The following is a 20,345-nucleotide window of genomic DNA, read 5'->3' on the forward strand; positions in this document are numbered from 1 at the left end:
AAATCCTGAAAACCTGCCTGGATTGCAGCCCTCGAGGAGGGACTTTGTCATTCCTGATGTAGACAAATGCAAAGTGATGCACATTGAGAAGAATAACCCGAATCACAGTTACCGGATGCTAGGGTCCACCTTGGGGTTAACACCCAAGAAAGGGATCTCGGTGTCATCGTAGACAATACGATGAAACCTTCTGTCCAATGTGTGGCAGCAGCCAAAAAAGCAAACAGGATGCCAGGAATTATTTAAAAAAGAGATGGTTATGTTATTCTTGCAATGTCTCCATTGCTCTTTATTTCCTTAGTTAACTATGCCTATGTTATCCGGAGTCTGGACTTTTGTCGGTGCTCTGGTACTGTAGAGGTATGCAATTTTGGCATTCTATTGTCTATTTTGCACTAGTATAATTGTCTTCACTTTTCTTCTGTAGAAATGATTTGTACTTTATTGCTGTATTGCCTAATAATGAGATTTCGGAAAGAAAAAGGGATCATTAACAGGACTAAGAATATTATAATACCTCTGTATCGCTCCATGGTATGGTCTCATCTGGAGTATTGTGTTCAATTCTGGTCTCCTTATCTCAAGAAAGATATAGTGGTAGTAGAAAAGGTTCAAAGAAGAGTGACCAAGATGATAAAGGGGATGGAACTTCTCTCATAACATAATATAGCTTTATTCTTCTATACCGCCATAACCAAACAATTTCTAGGCTGTTTACACAGAAGAAGGCTGGACAATCAACGAAATACAAATAATTAAAAATACAACAAGTTTCTTATTCCACCAGGCCAAAACGCAGAATACAAATATTTAGCCACCCAATAATAAAAAACTGCCGATACAAAAGATTCCTTGGCAGAACTCTTGTGTTCCAAGCAAATCAACAGAACGACTGGCTAGGCAATCTCATCAAGCACTCTTCATCCTACCTTAAGTTCATAAAACTAGTCAAAACCAACCTGTTTAACCGATTTGTAACCAAGAACTCTTAAAGCCTTTCCCCTGTATTCTAACCATTTGAATTCTCCCCCACCAAGAAAGATGTAAAGGATTCCATTGCTCACACATTTCTGATATTTTCTTTAATAAAAATTTTTCATTCTCCGTCACTGTATCATCAAAGCTCAATCTATCCATAGTATAATAAATCCATAGCATCCCTTTTAAAAAGATCAATAAAAGAAATGAGTTAAATATATCAGGAACATTAAAAACATATAATAATTCATCTTAACAAACATAAATCCATTCATGCTATTAATCCATTTTCATTCAACTACCTTCAAACTCATTCCATCCATCCATACACCAATGTAAGAAGACAAAAACAAACAAACAAAGAACTCCCAAAACATTAATAGGACAAACATAAACTGTACTCCTCTTCTTCTTCTTTTCTTCTGATATTAAATGATCCTTTAAGTAACCATTGGCTCTGAAGTAATCAAAAAATCCTTTAATTTCTCCGGATCTTCAAAGTATACAGATTTATTTCCAGTAGTAACCCTCATCTTAGCAGGATAGTCCAGTCCATATTTATAGCCTTTTTCTCTCCGCTGCAGAAATTGCTGCCTTTTGGAAGTTAATTTGGTCCCAAATTAATTCAATGTTAGAAAATCATGTTGCCCTATCCTCATGATACTATTTTATTTGGAACGTCTATGAGATTCAAGAGTCAAATTTCAGCAAATAACAATAAACTTTTGTTAATACTGACGGGGGTTGCCATTCAACATATTACTGGAAATTGGAAGGACTATACTAAACTTAATTATACCTTTTGGTGGAATTCAGTTTGTCATATTTATAAAATGGAAAGAGTGCTTTCTATACAGCAAGGAAATTATAATAGTTTCAAAAAGATTTGGGGGCCATTGATTGCATATTCTAATGATTAGACACCTTGGACAGCTTTTTATTACATAGGACTATATTTAATGTGGGGATGGGGAGGTATGTTATGTGATTTAATGGGTTTATTCCTGATGAATGGGATGAGTGGGGGAGGAGTCTTTTTTATATGCATTTGACAATAATTGTTAGAATGTCAAGTGATTTGTACGAATTATCTGATTGAATATTGTACACTTGTTGCAAGAGTTAAAACTGAATAAATATTTTTTTTTTAAAAAAAAAGCGCTGCTAAAATCTAATTGCAAAATTAAGGCACTAGTACCTTTACTAAAGACTGTGAAGATGATCAAGGATTGAGGCTAAAACTGTCTCTGTACTGAAACCTTTTCTAAATCCTGACTGATGTTCATTAAGGATATTGAATTTGTCTAAGTAGTTCACTAATTCTAAATTAACCAATGGGAAGCAGTTATTTACAATGTCCAATGTGACATGGACAAGAGGACATAAACTGAAGCTGAGGGGGGACAGGTCCAGGACGAATATCAGGAAGTTTTGTTTCATGCAGCGAGTGGTGGACACCTGGAATGCTCTCCCAGAGGAAGTAATTGCAGAATCCACCATTCTAGGATTTAAGGGTAAACTAGATGCACATCTCCCTTGAGAAGCATACGGTGATATGGGGACTAAAACTAGGCCAGGGTACACCTGGTGGGGCCTCTGCGTGTGCGGATCACCGGACTTGATGGACCCAGGGATTGATCCGGAGTTGGCAATTCTTATGGAATGCATTGCCAGAGGTTGTGGTAAGAGCGGATAGCATAGCTAGTTTTAAGAAGGGTTTGGACAATTTCCTGGAGGAAAAGTCCATAGTCTTTTATTGAGAAAAACATAGGGGAAGCCACTGCTTGCCCTGGATCAGTAGCATGGAATGTTGCTACTCCTTGGGTTTTGGCCATGTATTGAAGTCCTGGATTGGCCACTGTGGGGATGGGCTTCTTGGCTTGATGGACCATTGGTCTGGCCCAGTGGGGCTATTCTTGTGTCTTCTTATTTATCCACTGAAGCTTTCATTACTGCCTTTACCTCAGTCAGACTCACAGTTTGTGGGTACTAGAAGTCCTCCTCTGCCATCTTTGGCTCACCCACCCTGGCCCTCTCCTTTTCTCTGTGTGGTAATTTCAAGACTATTATACCACACCTCCCCCCAAAAAATCACAATAGAGGAAAAACCTAAGTCTGTGATCTCTCCGTTTGCTACTGGGAAAGTGAAAATTCTGATAAATGATCTTAGTGGATCAATGTTTTTAGGAAGAGTCGGGAGCCCCTCTGACCAACACCCGCTTGGCTTCAGGTGACCTCACAGTCAGAAGTCCAACACTTGTTAGAAGAAATTAGTAGGGTTTCAAATTCTGAAACCGCTTCCAGCCCTAGGGGTTTCGGATCTACAACAGTGGTTCCTTTTTACCATAGTTGCATAAAATCTCTGCTATCTGAGGGGTATAAAGTCTATCGATTGAGTTCTATGAGTTAATTGCAGAAGGGAATAGAAAGGTGAAGGAACTGGGAAACTCAACATTCAGCTGCTTTTGCAGCTGTCTACTTTCTTGTATCTGCTCATGATGTTTATTTCTACTGGAGCATAAAACTTTCTACAGATACCAGAAATACTGAAGGAGAATAGAATCTTGAATATAACACTAAGAGAAGCTCATTAGTAGCGTATAGAAGCTTTACTAGATATGGTCAAAGAACTACACAACAAACAGCAACTATAATAGAATATCTACTTATCGGGAGGATAAGCAACTCAAAACATTCCTGTGTCTGGTTCTATAGTTCACCTGTTACCCTCTGCTGGATGTTGACACATTTATTAGGACTCTTGTTATTGTTACGAATATTAGAGATTCTATTTTCCTTCAGGATTTTTTGCAACTCCGATAAGACTGTTTTACATTTTGGCATAGGGTGCTTATTCTTTCACTTGTGTTTGACAAATACAGCTCTTCTTCCCCTATTTTTTTACAAAATTAAATAAGGTTGTTTCTAAATTCATCTGTGATGGAAAAAGAGCTATAATTAGTTAGAAAAGTAGTCTTGGTGGTGCATCCACACTTTAAAATCTATGATAAGACAGTAAATTTGCTCTTATGAAGCACACTCTATATGGGGGCAAACTGCGTAGGAAGCAGATCTTTGATTTGTAGGAAGACTTTGACCCAGCTGGGTTAGTAGCCTTTCAGCAGACATCCGTTCCTGCTCTCTCTCATGTCCCAGTGGAAGAAACTGCGCTACAGAAGCCTCATAAAAATCTCAGGTTTTCCAAGAGGTTTTTTGACATCCAGTTGCCATTATTGCCCTGAGGGAAAGAACTAGAAGGAATGTGCAGAGGGAGTTGCTGGGACTAGAAATATGGAACTTAAAGCTGTACAAATGTAATTCCCAAACAATATGGGTGGTTCTTCAAGATCTTTAGGCAGCACGAGGGAACATACATCATCTAGCTGAATTGTATTTCCTTTCTTACTTTTTATTGTATTTTTTAAACCGCTCAGTAAGTATTCTATTGGGGAGGTATATCATAGAAACATAGAAATAGATGGCAGATAAGGGCCACGGCCCACCAAGTCTGCCCACCCCAATAACCCTCCCCTACCTTTCTCTGTGAAGAGATCCCACGTGGCGATCCCATTTTGACTTAAAATCAGGCACGCTCCTGGCCTCGACCACCTGCAGTGGAAGATTATTCCAGTGATCAACCACCCTCTCGGTGAAGAAGTATTTCCTGGTCTCACCGTGTAGTTTCCCGCCCCTGATTTTCCATGGATGCCCTCTTGTTGCCGTGGGGCCTTTGAAAAAGAAGATATCCTCCTCCACCTCTATACGGCCCGTGAGATATTTGAACGTCTCGATCATGTCCCCCCTCTCTCTGCGTTCCTCGAGTGAGTATAGCTGCAATTTTTTCAGCCTTTCCTCATACGGGAGATCCTTGAGCCCCGAGACCATTCGGGTGGCCATACACTGGACCGACTCAAGTCTCAGCACATCTTTGCGGTAATGCAGCCTCCAAAATTGTACACAGTACTCCAGATGGGGTCTCACCATGGATCTGTACAATGGCATAATGACTTCGGGCTTCCGGCTGACGAAACCCCTACGTATACAACCTATGATTTGTCTAGCCTTAGATGAAGCTTTCTCCACTCGCTTGGCAGTCTTCATGTCCTCACTGATGATCACCCCTAAGTCACGTTCTGCTACAGTCCTTTGTAGAATTTTACCATTAAAGGTGTACGTCTTACATGGATTTTGGCTGCCCAGGTGCACGACTTTACATTTTTCAGTATTGAAACTGAGTTGCCAGGTCCTGGACCAGCGCTCCAGTAGGAGTAGGTCGTGCTCCATACTGTCAGGCATTGAGTTTCCGTCTGGCCCTGTGCTTTGGTCTGACGTGTTCCTGCCTACTACATTGCATAGTTTGGCGTCATCGGCGAATAGCGCTATTTTACCTTGAAGTCCCTCAGCCAAGTCCCTTATGAAGATGTTGAATAGGCTCGGGCCCAAGACCGAGCCCTGCGGCACTCCACTGATCACCTCTGTCTTTTCGGAGGGGGTGCCGTTCACCATCACCCTTTAAAGCCTACTTCCAAGCCAGTCCCTAATCCATGCTGTCAATGTGTCTCCTAATCCTATAGAGCTCATCTTGTTCAACAACCTGCGGTGTGGCACGCTATCGAATGCTTTGCTGAAATCCAAGTATACGATGTCTAGGGACTCCCCAACATCCAGCTTCCCTGTCACCCAGTCAAAGAAGCTTATTAGGTTAGATTGGCAGGACCTCCCCTTAGTAAATCCATGTTGTCGCGTATCTCGTAGATTCTCCTCGTCTAAGATCGTATCCAATTGGCATTTGATTAGAGTTTCCATTAGCTTGCTCACTATTGATGTGAGACTCACTGGTCTGTAGTTAGCAGCCTCCGTCCTGCATCCTTTTTTGTGGAGTGGAATGACGTTAGCCGTTTTCCAGTCCAATGGGACTTTACCTGTACTAAGGGAGAGATTGAAGAGCGCGGATAGCGGTTCCGCCAAGATGTCACTTAATTCCCTGAGTACCCTGGGGTGTAGGTTGTCTGGCCCCATTGCTTTGTTAACCTTGAGATTAGATAGTTCAAAGTGGACAGTGCTGGGTGAAAACTCGAAATTTCGAAATGGGTCTGCAGAGCTATCCCTTGTCTGCAGCTGAGGGCCGGATCCCAGCGCCTCACGGGTGAAGACTGAGCAGAAGTATTCATTTAATAGTTCAGCCTTTTCAGAGTCCGATTTTACATAGTTCCCGTCTGGTTTCTTAAGGCATACTATCCCGCCTGTGTTTCTGTTTCTATCACTAATATACCTGAAGAGGGGTTTATTGCCCTTCTTGATGTTCTTCGCTAGATTCTCCTCCATTCTAAATTTGGCCTCTTTGACCTTTGTTTTGACTGCTCTTGACTTGGCCAGATTGTCTTCCCTAGAGTCCTGCTTCCCTGATTGTTTATAAGATATGAACGCTCTTTTCTTTTCTTTTATGAGGTCTGAGATCTCTGCAGAGAACCACTGTGGCTTATTGTTTCTTCGCCGTTTACTTACCAATTTAATAAAGCGGTTGGTTGCTTCTAGTATGGTAGCTTTTAGAGTTGACCACAATACTTCCACATTATCTGTTTCTGCTCGGTTATGCAGCGCCTGATAGATGAAATCCCCCATGCCCTCGAAGTTGGCGTCCTTGAAGCTGAGGACCTTGGTTAATGTGTTAGATTTTGTGAAACCTTTCCTGAGATTGAACCATACCATGTTGTGGTCACTGGAGGCCAACCTGTCGCCCACCGAGACCTCTGTGACACTTTCTCCATTGGTAAGTATCAGGTCCAGTATTGCCCGATCCCTTGTTGGCTCCAATACCAGTTGCCTGAGTCGTGCTCCCTGAATAGAGTTTAATAGCCTTCTGCTGCTGTTGGACGCAGAGGAAAGTGTGGTCCAGTCCACATCAGGCATATTGAAGTCACCTAACAATACAGTGTCCCCACGCAAGGTGATATTCTCTATATCCTCGATTAATTTCATATCCAGGTCATCCTGCTGTCTTGGGGGTCTGTATACTACACCAAGATACAGGCATTTGTCCTTCCCCCTAGCCAGATTCACCCAAAGGGATTCCCCTGTGTACCTGACATCTGCGATTCTGGTGACTTTAATGTCATCTTTGGTATATAGTGCTACCCCTCCTCCCAATTTGCTCTTCCTGTCTCGGCGAAGCAAGTTGTAACCCGGTATGACCATGTCCCAGCCATGGGAGTCCGTGAGCCAGGTCTCGGATATCGCCACCACATCTAGGTTGGCGTTCCTCATTTCCGTCTCTAATTCCAGGATTTTATTTCCCAAGCTGTGAGCGTTGACGTACATAGCCCTCCATGTTATATGTTTGCTATGACTCTGTGGGGATATTCCCGCTTGATCTACTTTGACCTCCTTAGTGCAATTTGCTATGTGTGTACTAGACCCAGAGTTACAGCGTGAACTTGTCCCAGGCTCGGAAATGTGTATACGATCCCTCGACCCAGAATTACAATGTGAACCTAGCCCAGATTTGGCAATGTGTGTCCCCATCTCAGCCCCAAACCCAGAAATGCAAAGTTTACTTACCTCAGTCTCAACAAAGTATTTGCAGCTTTGCTCACCTTGTAGGTCAATTGTGCCTGTACCCTCCCCCAACTTACCTAGTTTAAAGCCCTGTGAAGTAGGCCGGCTAGTCGGTGTCCAAAGACGTTCTTTCCTCTTCTGGTCAGGTGTAGCCCGTCTGGTCCCTGTAGTGCCTCTCCATGGTGCAGGAACCCGAAGTTCATCTCCTTGCACCATCCGTGCAGCCAGTCGTTAGCCCACTGGATGCGATCATCCCTGGCTCTACCCTTGCCCCTCACTGGGAGGATCGAGGAGAAGACCACCTGTGCATCCATTCTCCTCAGCTTCTCACCCAGGGCTCTAAAGTCCTCAGGTATGCTCTCCGGGGTTTTCCTGGCAGTGTCATTAGTTCCGACGTGAATGAGAAGCATGGGGAAGTGGTCCTGGGGCTTGATGAGGCTGTCCAGACAAGCGGTCACATCCCGGATCCTGGCCCCTGGCAAACAGCAAACCTCTCTCGATAGCAAATCTGGTCTACAGACTGGTCCCTTGGTGCCCCTCAGCAGCGAATCCCCAACAACCACCACTCTGCGCTTCTTAGGGGGTGCCGAACTGTTGTCTCCGGAATTGGAACCGTCTGCTGAACTACCTCCTGTACCACGTTGTCAGATCCCTCCTGTAGCAGCTGGAATCTGTTCCTCAAGATGATTTGCGGGGTCGAAGCAGAGCTGCCCTGTAAGTGAGAGAAAGAGACAAAATGAGAGGAAGGTCTTCTGCGTTTGCCTGTGGAGGAAGTTACTAGCTGCCAGGAATCAGCATCTCCAGCCTCTTCCTGTATTCTGATGGTTGGACCCAAGGTTGCCGGTTTGGTTGCTTTGGGAGTAATGAGGATGGTCTTGTCAGATTCCCCTCCGGAGATCTGGGACAGCTCCTGGATGACTCCGTCGATGAAGACCTCGTCGTCCCGGATGCTTCTCAATCGCTGAACCTCCTCTCTCAGGCTCATCAGCTCCAACAAAAGGCTTCCATCTAGCTGCTCCGTTGTTTCTGTCTATGTGGAGACTGTAGTCATCTTTGTGGGGATGGCCTCGGTCTGGACAGAGACCTCTGTACTCCGTCCTGGTACCCCTTCCGCCTGCACGAGGTCCGTGGCCACCCCCTGGATCCCCTCGGTGTCTGAACTGCCTGTCTTGATTGAATTCTTGTTGCTTCTAGTTCTACCTGCCATTTTCTAAAGGTTATTTATTTTTATATATGTTTGTTTGTTTTTTTTTAAATTTAGTTCTTAGTCAGGTGGTTAGTTATTGGTCAGATAGTTTAAGGTTTGAGGGATAGAGGTAGATAGAGGTAGTCACTTAATTGTTTCTTATTAGTTATTAGTTAATTAGTTAAGTAGTTAAGGCAGCCTGCAATTAGTTAAGGCTGCCTGTTTGTTAGTGGGCTAGAAGGACTGCCTGGTTAAATGGTATGAGGATAGAGTGATTGGTGAGGTCTGCCTGTTGTATAGTGTGCAAGGCCTGGTTGCTTCTTGGCTAAGTAGAAGGTCTGCCTGGTTGAAAGTTTGGTAGAAAGTAGAAAGAAAGACAGAAGTAGAAAGAAAGACAGAAGTGAATTGGTTAAATAGCTAGGTGATGAGAGTTGAAAGATAGACTAACTGTAGACTGAAGGCCTTCCTTGAGGCCCTACGCAAAGGCCCTTCGCAAAGGCACTCTCGCTAAGGCGAGCGCCTTTGCCGCGCGCCGAATGGCTGTGCGCCGTTAGCTCGTCCCCTTTTATGGGGGAGATCGGCTGTGATGTCGGGGGGTGGGCGGAGTTACCACCCGCCTCTTCCCCTCTCCGTGTCCCGTCTGCCTCTCTCTTTTCTCCTCCGGTGGCAGTGTTTCTCTATCTGCTGCCTTTCAAGCCTCTCTGATCGCTTCTCCTGCTTTTAATAAACATAGAGGCTTGGATTTTTGCTAGCTATGTTGACCTGGGTTTTTCTTTAATGCATTTTGTGTGGTTTAGTAAGGATTTTGAATAACTGGATGAAGTGCCTTATGTAGAGAAGAAGCAAATGAAAATTAGGGGGTAAAAATAACTAGATAAAACCTCAAATATGGTTTTTTTTTTTTTTCCCATTATTTTTTATTTTCAAATTTTACATAAAGTGTACAAATTATTAAAATACAATTGATAAATACTTAGTATCACTTTTATATCTAATACATTATATATCTAAATTTGATTTTCCCCCTTTCCCTCCCCCCACCCTTTTTTTACTTTAATATAAATATTTTTAATTTTCAAATTTTACATAAAATGTACAAAATATTAAATTACAATTGATAAATACACAATATCATTTTTATCTAATAGATCATATTCTAAATATATTTATATCCCCTCTCCCTCCCCCCACCCTTTTATTATTTTTTCATTCATACATATTGTATAACATATTATGTAAATATTATTTTCATTATTCCCCCTCTATGTGCGTCATAAAAAAGATACTTAAAAGAAGAAAAGAAGAAGAGAAATCTTAATATTTATTCATTGCAGTATTTTGTCAATGGCCCCCATATTTTTATGAATTTGGTATATGTCCCTCTTTGTATTGCTATTGTTCTTTCCATTTTAAATATGTGACATATTGTATTCCACCAAAATGTATAATTTAGGTTATTATATTTCTTCCAATTATTGGTTATATGTTGAATGGCAACCCCTGTCATTATTAATAAAAGTTTGTTATTTTCTGGTGAAATTTGACTTTTTTTTCTCATCATCATTCCAAATAATATTGTATCATATGATATTGCAATATGATTTTCCATCAATTTATTAATTTGTGGCCAAATTGAATTCCAAAAAGTTTTAATATAGGGACAATGATATAATAGATGATCTAATGTCCCTGGTTCTAGATTACAGTGTCAGCATTTATTGGACTTAGAACTGTCTAATTTTTGCAAACGTGTAGGGGTCCAAAAAGCTCTATGTAATAAAAAGAACCAAGTTTGTCTCATAGATGCTGACACTGTACATCCCATTCTCCAAGACCAAATTAGTGGCCATTGAGATGCATTAATCTGATGTCCAATCTCAATGCTCCAAATATCTCTTAGACCATTTTTTGGTTTTTTATTCAAATATCCAGATATTAATTTATACCACAGTGCGGCTTGATGTCCTAGGAAGTCTGCTTGAAAACATAAGAACTTTAAACTATATTGATTATTTAATATTTTCCATTCAGGGAACCCAACCTGAATGGCCTGCTTCAATTGCAACCATTTAAAACTTTGTGTTTTATTAAGACCAAATCAAATCAAATATGTTAAGCAAAAAACTGTATCAGGGGAGAGAAAAGTCCTTAGTAAAAGAAAGTTCATGCCACCCATTCCCCAAGAGAGGCTGGTTCTGACCAATCTGGAACCCAAAGGGGAAGGAACTAACTGCTGGGCCAGATTTGGAGTTAATTACCTTCATTCCTCATTGCAGTAACATAATTGAACCATTCTTTTACGCTGGCAACACCATGTGGGGGATTTTCATGACGACGCCTTGTTATCTTGGTAATTGTTGCCATGGGACTTTCTAGTGCACCACAAGGTTTTGTGACCATTGTGTTGTGACCCAAATGAAAATCCAGTGTTTGCACAATGTATGTAGAACAATCGCTGGAACCTGTGCAGGACAACAAATCACAGTATTAGGAATAAACTACATGTTTTTGAACAGAGTAAGATTTATTTACTATCTTCCTTTTATGGAACATTTTGTGTATTGTTTATTCAAGGAAAGTACTAAACCAGAACAAATTAAAATCTTCATTAGAACAATAAATGTGATTATTTTGAGAAGTGAGCTGGATATATCTTCACAGTTACAATTTCCCCTTGCTGATCCTCTAAACCTTTTGCAAGCAGGTTGTTTTGTGCTCAAAATTTACCAATAGAAAACAAGGGGGGGGGGGAACTTTGGGATAAGGCTTTACTTTGTCTAGTCAAGTCTGACATTTAGCACTGCCCATCCAAAATTACCAAGGTTAAACAGATATCAGGCTTAAAATAAACTAGAGAACTTTATCCGGTTTAATTTAGACCAGATATTCAGTCTGTTTAAGTATGAGTTAAATATTCAAAAAAAGAATAACTGATTTGTGAATAGGAATTTCTGTGGGATTTTCTAGAAAAATGAAAACAGAGTTTTTTTACATACCGTCTTCAAAAATTTTTTGCGCTTCTGTCCAAAATGCAATGTTTGGTTCTTCAAGATGAAAGAGTGCCCACGATTTTGATCGGAAGTTAGGTCCATGAAAGCAAGCCAGAGTCATATGATTTCCATGCAGGCTCATAGATCCTCCTAACTGTACATTGTCTTCAGGCAAAGGTATCTGAAATAAGGAGATGTGGCACCCAGATATCTTCTTTAACACTCCTGGCCAGTGACGGTGATGGGCTGCATCCAACACTACATATCAAAGGAACAACAAAAATGGGGGTCAATTAGAGTTAAAAGCCATAACTATTAAGCAAGATCTGATCTAGCAAGGCATTTTGTTCCTCAGGGCCAGCCTGATGATTCAACTTAAGTCTAGCTCTTCTGCTCTTTGGGCTGGTTGGTGCAGGGTGGCAGTATATACAAACCTGAGAGCGGCTCAACCACAATCACTGTACACCACTACCAAGTGGCTAGATCAGGGTAGAAAAAATATCAGATTTCCACTGTGATATCAGGCTAAGATGTGGGCATTCAAGGGAACAGCATTAAAATGAGGAAAACTTGCCCCAAAAAATGTTGCACATGGACCGGGAGATAAGAGAGTGAGAAATGTTGAGAGATGTGGCAGTAAAAGGGGTGGGAGAGATGCACCCTGGATCCCTCTCTCTCTCTTTGCAGGAAGGGAATGAGAGAGATAGATTGACAGTAAGAGAGAAGGAGACACTGCACATGAGAGGATCCGGGGCAGAAGGGAGTGAGGATGTTGTACAACAGGAGGGAGGGAGAAATGCTGGACTATGGTAGGAGGGACAGAAGAAAGAAGGAAGGAACAGGAGGATGCTGTTTGGGGTTAGAGTGGAAGGGACAGGGGGATTTCAGGCTTTGAGGGTGGTGAGGAGAGAAGTGGGAGCAGATGCTGGGAAGGAAGGGTGAAGGAGCAGCTGAGAATGGTAGCAGGGGGAGGAGTGGGTTATCAGGGAAATGATTGAGCAGAGGATAGTGATTAGAGTGGGTAAAAATATGTAATGGGGAGCAGACTGAAGATGGAAGGGAACAGAAGATTATGCGAGAGAAGATGGAAATTTGATAGGTAGCTGAAAAGTAAAGATATGGGAGAAAGAAAGTGAAATGTGAGTGGACTTAGGTAGAAAAGAAAAAAGGGAGGAAAGAGCTAAATGGAAAGGTTAACAAATCAAAGGCAGTTATAGTGAGGAAATGGAAGAAGACAAAAGAGAGAAGAAAAGACCAATGGACAGCGGCTGTTTGGAAGGATAGGGGATAGGGATTGGGACTTCTTTTGTAGTTTTACAATTGCACTCAAAGTAGTTTACATATAGGTACTTTAAGCATTTTCCCTATCTGTCCCAGTGGGCCTAAAATCTATTTTATGTACCTGAGGCAGTAAAGGATTAAGTGACTTGCCCAGAAATATTTGCAGAAGACAGGAAAGCAGAAAAAAGAGAAACTGGAAAAATAAATCTGCAGACAACAAAGATTAAAAAAAAAAAAAAAAAAGGCATTTTATTTTGAATTTATTGACCAAAATGTGTTAGGTTTGGGAAATGTGTATAGCAGATGTCTTTGTATTGTGTTCAACACAAAAGGAAATGCATTTCTGTTTTTATTTCTCCAGTGTAGAAGTACTTGCGGAGTTTAACTTTTTTGGAGTTCCCAGTTCAATTTTTGTCTACTTATTTTTGTTTCTAATTTGTGACACCTTGTTCTGTATTTGTTGAGGGTTTGCCAGTGTGATAATAATGGCAAATGGGGAGCTTGGAGGAAAGGGGATCAGGACACCAGCATGTCTAGCACTGGCCTGACCCTTGCTGTAGCTTGTGGATATCCTCAACACCGCCAGCTGAGGACCTCCTCCAAAGGTGGCTGGAACTCCCTTCTACCAAGCAAAGCAGTCACTGGCACCATCTTTGAGCAACTGAGGTGTCAGCATTTGTGGCTTAGGGCTGTTGCTGCTGCCTGCTAAGCTTGGTAAAAGGAAGTTTTGGCCACCTTTGGAGGAAGTTTTCAGCTGACATAACTTGAGGGTCCTCATCAGTTGGAGTATTTATATTTTATATTTACATTTGATGATTTGGCAGAGACCCATTTGCAAAGTATGTATTCTTCCCAATTAATATTTCCAAATTAATAAAGTGTCTTTGCTTATTTGTAAATGGGTCTCTACCAGAGCCTCTAAATCAGTTGCATAATTAAATAACTACTTCTGAAATTTATAGGGATGGGAGGGGATGGAAGAGATAACTTGCGGAGTTAGATGGGGATGGGTTTAATTCCACTGGGGAGGGATTTGATTCCAATAGGAATGGGTTTGATTTCTGTCCTTGTCCAACTCTCTAGTGTGTATGGTCCTAAATCATAAGGTCTTGTATCTGAACCCGCAAGTTGCTTGCAGAAACTGTCAATCATGTTTTCAACTCTACCTTCTTCCCAGGGAGCTACTTCTGCCCCCTCAGATCATATAAAAACAATCATGCTGCAGTGTAATGAAACACACTGTTCCTATTATGATGGTTAACTTTATACAATCATTTAACTCTTGCTCTAAGCATAGGGAGAGTCGGATGACTTTAGCGGCACTGGGAGTTCCCATTTGCGAAACATGTTGGACTCCATATCTCCCAGGTCGTAGGTAAGAAAACTATAAAGTTAAATTAAAAATTTTCTATATTACTTATTCCTAGAAATGATTTAAAGATTAATGTAATTCACCACTAAAATTATGGCGTTTGATCAAAAAAGCCGGTGAAGATTTATCACCCATACTCCCAGCTAAACATTTGATGCAGCGGAGGAGGGGGTGCTTTTGATTGAAGAAACATTTCAAGCTATTATGAGTTTATATACCTACTCATAGTATTTGTTGAATTTGCACTGTAATATAAAGACATAACTGGAAGGAAGGAAACAGGAAGGAATCCCTGACAGTACAATTCTGTTCTGCTATGTAACAAATATTACTAATAAATATTATAATATTCAAACAGCTACAAAAATGTGTGCAACCAGCTTATATAGAGCTCGTAGCAACTCACATGTCCTACTATTTAGCAAAGACTTGAAGCAGACTATACAATGTCTAGAGTATTTTCTCTTTTTTTCCTCTCTCTTAGCTCTCCTGAAAAGCAGAGATTTCTCCAGCACCAGACTTATTCTAAGGCAGAAGGCAGGAGAAGCCCACATACAGGGCAGGGCTTCAGGACCACTAGACACATCTATAAGAAAGAAGATTATTGAGGTAAGAACCTAATCTTTCTAGTGCAATGTGTTCAGTGGTCCTGAACCATAGAGACGTACCAAAGCAGTCCCCAGAACCTAGGGTGGGCTCACTGAGCCTGCCTTCAGGACGGAGGACCCAAAAGCAACGTCTTTCCTGGCTGCTACATCCACCCTGTAGAGCCTGGTGAAGGTATGGAGGATAGACCATGTAGCCGCTCTACAGATCTCTTCTGGCAAGACAGCTCTAGTCTCCGAGCAAGAGGTAGAAACTCTTCTGGTAGAGTAAGCCTTCAATGCGATCAGTGGCTGTTTACCGCAGCCCACATATATGGCCCATCTTGATTCATCTGGAAATTGAGGCTTTAGATGCTGGCCTCCCTTTCTTTGCATGACTAGTCAGGACACAGAGATGATCCAATACACAAAACTCAATGGTAACTATGAGGTACCAGAGGAGAGCACACTTGACATCCAGCAAATGCAATGTACTGTCCTTTTTCTTCGACTCTGTAGGAGATAATGCGGGCAGATGAACTTCCTGATTAAAGTGGAAGGCCAAGACAACCTTCAGTAAGAAGGATGGAACCATGGATAAGGAGATCCCTGTTTCTGTAATCTTGAGGAATGGCTCCCTACAGAAAAGAGCTTGCAATTCTGAGACTCATTTTGCTGATGTAATCACCATCAAAAATATTATTGATGGTAAGATCCAGAAGGGAAGTATTCTGCAAGGGCTCATAAGGAGATTGGAAGGGACCCTGAAATATGGTGTTGATTCCAGGAAGGGAAAGAGAGATAAACCGGAGGGTGTAATTGAAGAGCCCCTTGAATGAACTGGGTAAAATTACATTACATTAGTGATTTCTATTCCGCCATTACCTTGCGGTTCAAGGCGGATTACATAAGCATTGTCATATTGCTAAATAAATAAGGCAGATAACATATGAGTTGTCATAATATTTGGAAATACATAAGGAGTAGATTAAACTTTTTTTTTTTTTTGGCTGAGATAATCTGGTTGTGTTATATAGGTTTTATGTATTTTTTGAAGAGTAGGGTTTTTGTTTCTTTTTTGAAGGTTTTGTAGTCTGTGGTCGATGAGTTGGTGAGTTGTCTGTCCAGTTTCGCTGCTCTGGTGGCCAGTAGGTTGTCATACAGTTTTCTTCGTTTGACATTTTTGGTTGGCGGGTGTGTGAATAGTGTGTGGGTTCTCCTGTGTTTGGTTGATGTGGATTGAGTTAGTTGGTTGTTCCAGTAGGTTGGGCTGTCTCCATTTATAGCTTTAAATAGAAGGCAATGAATTTGAAGTGTATTCTTGCTTGTATTGGGAGCCAGTGTGAGTCGTGGTATGCTTCTGTGATGTGGTCGTATTTTTTCAACGAGTAGATGAGTCTTAGGGCTGTGTTTTGTATTGTTTATAGTTGTTTTATCATGGTTGCTGGGCAGGGGAGATATAGTATGTTGCAGTAGTCTATTAGGCCTAGGATTAGAGATTGTACCAAAAGTTGGAATTGTTTTCTGTCGAAGAATTTTTGAACTTGTCTTAGGTTTGTCATAGTTGTGAATGATGTTTTTATTATTTTGTTGATTTGTGGTTGCATGGTGCAGCCTCTGTCAATCAGTACTCCTAGGAGTTTTAGCGGGAGTTGTATGGGGTATGAGATCAAGTTTATTACTAGGCTTGTTAAGGTTGGGGTTATGCAGTTTTCTAGGAGGATAAAGTTTGTTTTGTCCGGGTTAAGTTTTAGTTTGTGTTCTGACATCCATTTTGCTACTGTTTCAAGCATTCTATTTATTGTGCCTAACATGGTGGGCACTGGTTGGTCGAAGGGGAGGAAAATGGTGATGTCATCTGCATAGCTATAGGAGGTTAGGCCTTGTTTGTCTAGGCAGAAGCCAAGGGAAGCAATGTACAGGTTGAAGAGTATGGACGACAGAGGCGATCCTTGGGGCACTCCGCAGAGGTTGGACCATGGTTCTGATTTTTCTTTGTTTGTTTTAACTCTGTAAGTTCTGGATTGTAGGAAGCCTTTAAACCATGATAGTACTTTGCCTGATATTCCTATTGAGTCTAGTGTTTGGAGAAGGATGTCATGATCTACCAGGTCAAAGGCTGCGGAGAGGTCTAGTTGTATGATCAGCATTTTCTTGCCTGTGCTGAGGTGTTGTCTAGCGGTGTCCATGAGTGTTCCTAGAAGGGTCTCAGTGCTGTAGTTGGTTCTGAAACCAGATTGTGTGGGGTGAAGTAAGTTGTGGTTTTCTAGGTATAAGGTTAGGGTTTTAGCCACGAGGCCTTCCATTAGCTTGACGTAGAGTGGGATTGAGGTAATGGGTCTGTAGTTGGATGGTTGGTCCGCTGTTCCCTTGGGGTTTTTCAGTATCAGAGTTATGATGATTTTGCTGAGGTATTGTGGGAACAGGCCATCTGTGAGAAAAGTTTGTATCCATTGTAGGAGCAGGGTGCGGAATAGTGCACTTGAAGTTTTCAATAGGTATGGGGGGCAGTGGCCATATTTATTATATAGTTTGTTGAAGTCTGACCATTGTATAGGTGAGAAGTGGGACCAGGTTCTATCTTCAGCAACTGATTCTTTCTGTGTATGTGTGTGGGGGGGTATGAGATCTCTTCTAGGTGCATAGGTGTTCCATTGAAAGTGGTTCTGATAGATTTGATCTTGTTTTTGAAGAATGTGGCTAAGAGGGAGGCTGAAGGAGGGGAAGAGTTGCTATTGGTCAGATAGGGTGTGGTGTCTGTGAGTTCTCTTAGTAGTTGGAATAGCTTTTTTTGTGTCTTGGGATCCTTCTCCTATTTGCTTTGTGTAGTATGTCTTTCTTTTTTCTTTCAGTTTTTGTTTGTATTTTTGGTTCAGTAGTCTCCATGTTGATTTTGTGGAATCTTGGTAACTTTTTCTCCATTTTCTTTCTAATTTTCTGCATTAGGTGAGATTAGGTGCATTAGGTGAGAAGCTAGGGAGCCTCTGTCTCCCCATGCTTGGAAACAGGAAAGGCCTGGAGCTTGGAAGGGCATGCACTGAAAGGACTTCCAGGCCTTAGCATAGGCTGCTACCGTGGACAGCCTCTTAGCTCTAAGCAAAATGGTGATCACCACATCCAAACATCCCTTTGCTAATCAGGGCAGGGCCACCCACTGAAGAGCCATGCTGTATGCTCAAAGTGTTCCTGTTTCTTGATAGAAACTGGACCCTGAGTGAGAAGATCAAATACTCCTTTGTACACCGCCTTGAAGGTTTGATTAGGCAGTAGAGAATGACACGGGGAAAAAATCTGCCCCCGTCACTGCACCGTCCCCGGCCCACCATCCTCTGCACCGCCCTGTCACCGCTGTTCCCTTCACCGTCACCGCCACTGCCATCCCATTCACCGCCCCGTCACCGTTCCCGCAGCATCCATATAAGCCTTAGTACTGCAATATTTAGCTTATTTCTTTCTTATAAATCAAAGTTCTGGCTGCTGAACTAGAGAAAGAGATGTTCAGCTGGCAGGGCTTTGTTTATAAATTTTTATCAACACAACTAATATACTACTTTATCCTAAAGCAAAAAATAAATAAATAAATAGAATTTTTTTTCTACCTTTGTTGTCTGGTTTCTGCTTTCCACATCTTCTCATTCAATTCCTTCCATCCACTGTGTGTCTTCTCTCTGCGTCTTCCATTTGCTGTTACTGTGCCTCTCCCTTCACTCCCTCCCACAATTGGTCTAGCACCCACCTTCTTCCCTCCGCTCCTCCATAGTCTGGCATCTGTCTTCTTCCCTTCCAGCATCTTCTCCCCACTCTGCCTTCCACATTTCCCTATAGGGTCTGTTCCTCTCTACCCTCTTTCAATGTCTGTTCTATTCCTTTCCACCACCACCCTTCCCTCCCTCCTTTACCATCTGTTCCTTTCTACCACCCTTCTTTCATATCTTCTATCAGTCCCCCCACCATCACTAGCAGTCTCTCTTCTCCCTTACCATGAGCAAATAGAACTTCTGAAAATTGTATTGCTGAGGCATTATTTCTAATACCTCAGCATTAGACATCAATTTTATAATTCTTACTGTCTGCTTTGATTTCATTCACAATTTGGTTTGTGTTGTGGCTGAGGATTCCATGAGGCATTTAACCTTTTCCTGTCTCTTGAACTGTGATTTCAAGTTGATTCCTTCAATAATGGAGTCTCACGGCAGTAGCAGTTTTCTCTTTTGGGCTCTTTTGACATTGTTTAAGGGATTTCTTGTACATTTGGTGCTGGTCTTCTTTGATGAGGTCACTTCAGAATCTATTTCCAAGGAAGAGAAACTTTTTCCCTTTCACTCCCTCCTTCCTTGTGTGAGCCAGGAACACGCGGTCCCCGCAGCCCCCACCCGCACGCCGGCTCGATCGTTTAACCAGCTTCCTCTCTCCACCTCACCTTAGTTTGCCGGCTTTCTTTTTCGGCGACCGGCACGCTTTCAAAGAGCCGCGCATGCGCGGCTGCTCAAAGTTCAATCTTCTGCTCTGCTGCAACTTCCTGTTTCCGGTTGGGTCAGAGCAGAAGATTGAATACTGAGCAGCCGCACATGCGCGGCTCTTTGAAAGCGTGCCGGTCGTCGAAAAAGAAAGTCGGCAAACTAAGGTGAGGTGGAGAGAGGAAGCTGGTTAAACGATCGAGCTGGTGTCCGGGTGGGCAAGTGGGGGCTGCGGGGACCGCGCGATCCTTGATGCCTCACTGCGGTGACAAGACCATTCACCACTCCACAGGGCGGTGAATGGCCTTGTCCCCGTCCCCGCAGAGGCTGCTATTTTTCATTCCCCATTTTGGCGGGTTACCCGCGACTAAACGTGGTAGCCGCGGGTAAACCGCCACCGTGTCATTCTCTATTAGGCGGTATAAGAAATTTTTAAATAAATTTGAAAACTTGATAAACTTGAACTGTTAGTCTGAGGCCTTCATTTCTCTGTAGACAGACTAGATCCGAATACCACGGCCTGCAGGGCCAATCGGGCACCACTAAGACTACCAACCCTAGATACCACAGTCTGCGGGGCTAATCAGATGCCAATAAAACTATCAACCCCGGCTACCATGGCCTGCGGGGCCAATTGGGCACCACTAAGACTACCAACCCCGCAGGAGCGCAGGGAGAGGGGTGACATGATTGAGACATTTAAGTACGTCACAGGTTGTGTCGAGGTGGAAAACGACATATTCTTTCCTAAGGGACCTTCAGTCACAAGGGGGCACCCGCACAAACTCAGAGGAGGGAGATTTGGTGGTGACACTAGGAAGTATTTCTTTACAGAAAGGGTGGTGGATCACTGGAACAAACTACCGGTGCAGGTGATCAAGGCCACTAGTGTGCTCAACTTTAAGAATAAATGGGACATCCACGTGGGATCTCTACGTGGGT

The 20,345-nt window shown here is 42.4% G+C and overlaps 1 protein-coding gene across 9 annotated transcripts in view; it reads right to left on the reverse strand.

Annotated features, from left to right (window-relative positions):
* Positions 1–20,345, reverse strand: part of KIAA1109 (KIAA1109 ortholog) — a 908,505-nt gene that overhangs the window by 94,771 nt on the left and 793,389 nt on the right. For all 9 annotated transcript variants that reach the window (XM_033938537.1, XM_033938601.1, XM_033938589.1 and 6 more), the window contains 2 exons: positions 11,716–11,967; positions 10,978–11,181 (listed from right to left, as the gene is read on the reverse strand). In XM_033938537.1, coding sequence (XP_033794428.1) covers positions 10,978–11,181; positions 11,716–11,967 — 456 coding nt within the window. The remainder of the gene's footprint in view (positions 1–10,977; positions 11,182–11,715; positions 11,968–20,345) is intronic.

Source organism: Geotrypetes seraphini, chromosome 1 (genome assembly GCF_902459505.1).
Source record: "Geotrypetes seraphini chromosome 1, aGeoSer1.1, whole genome shotgun sequence".
NCBI lineage: Eukaryota > Metazoa > Chordata > Amphibia > Gymnophiona > Dermophiidae > Geotrypetes > Geotrypetes seraphini.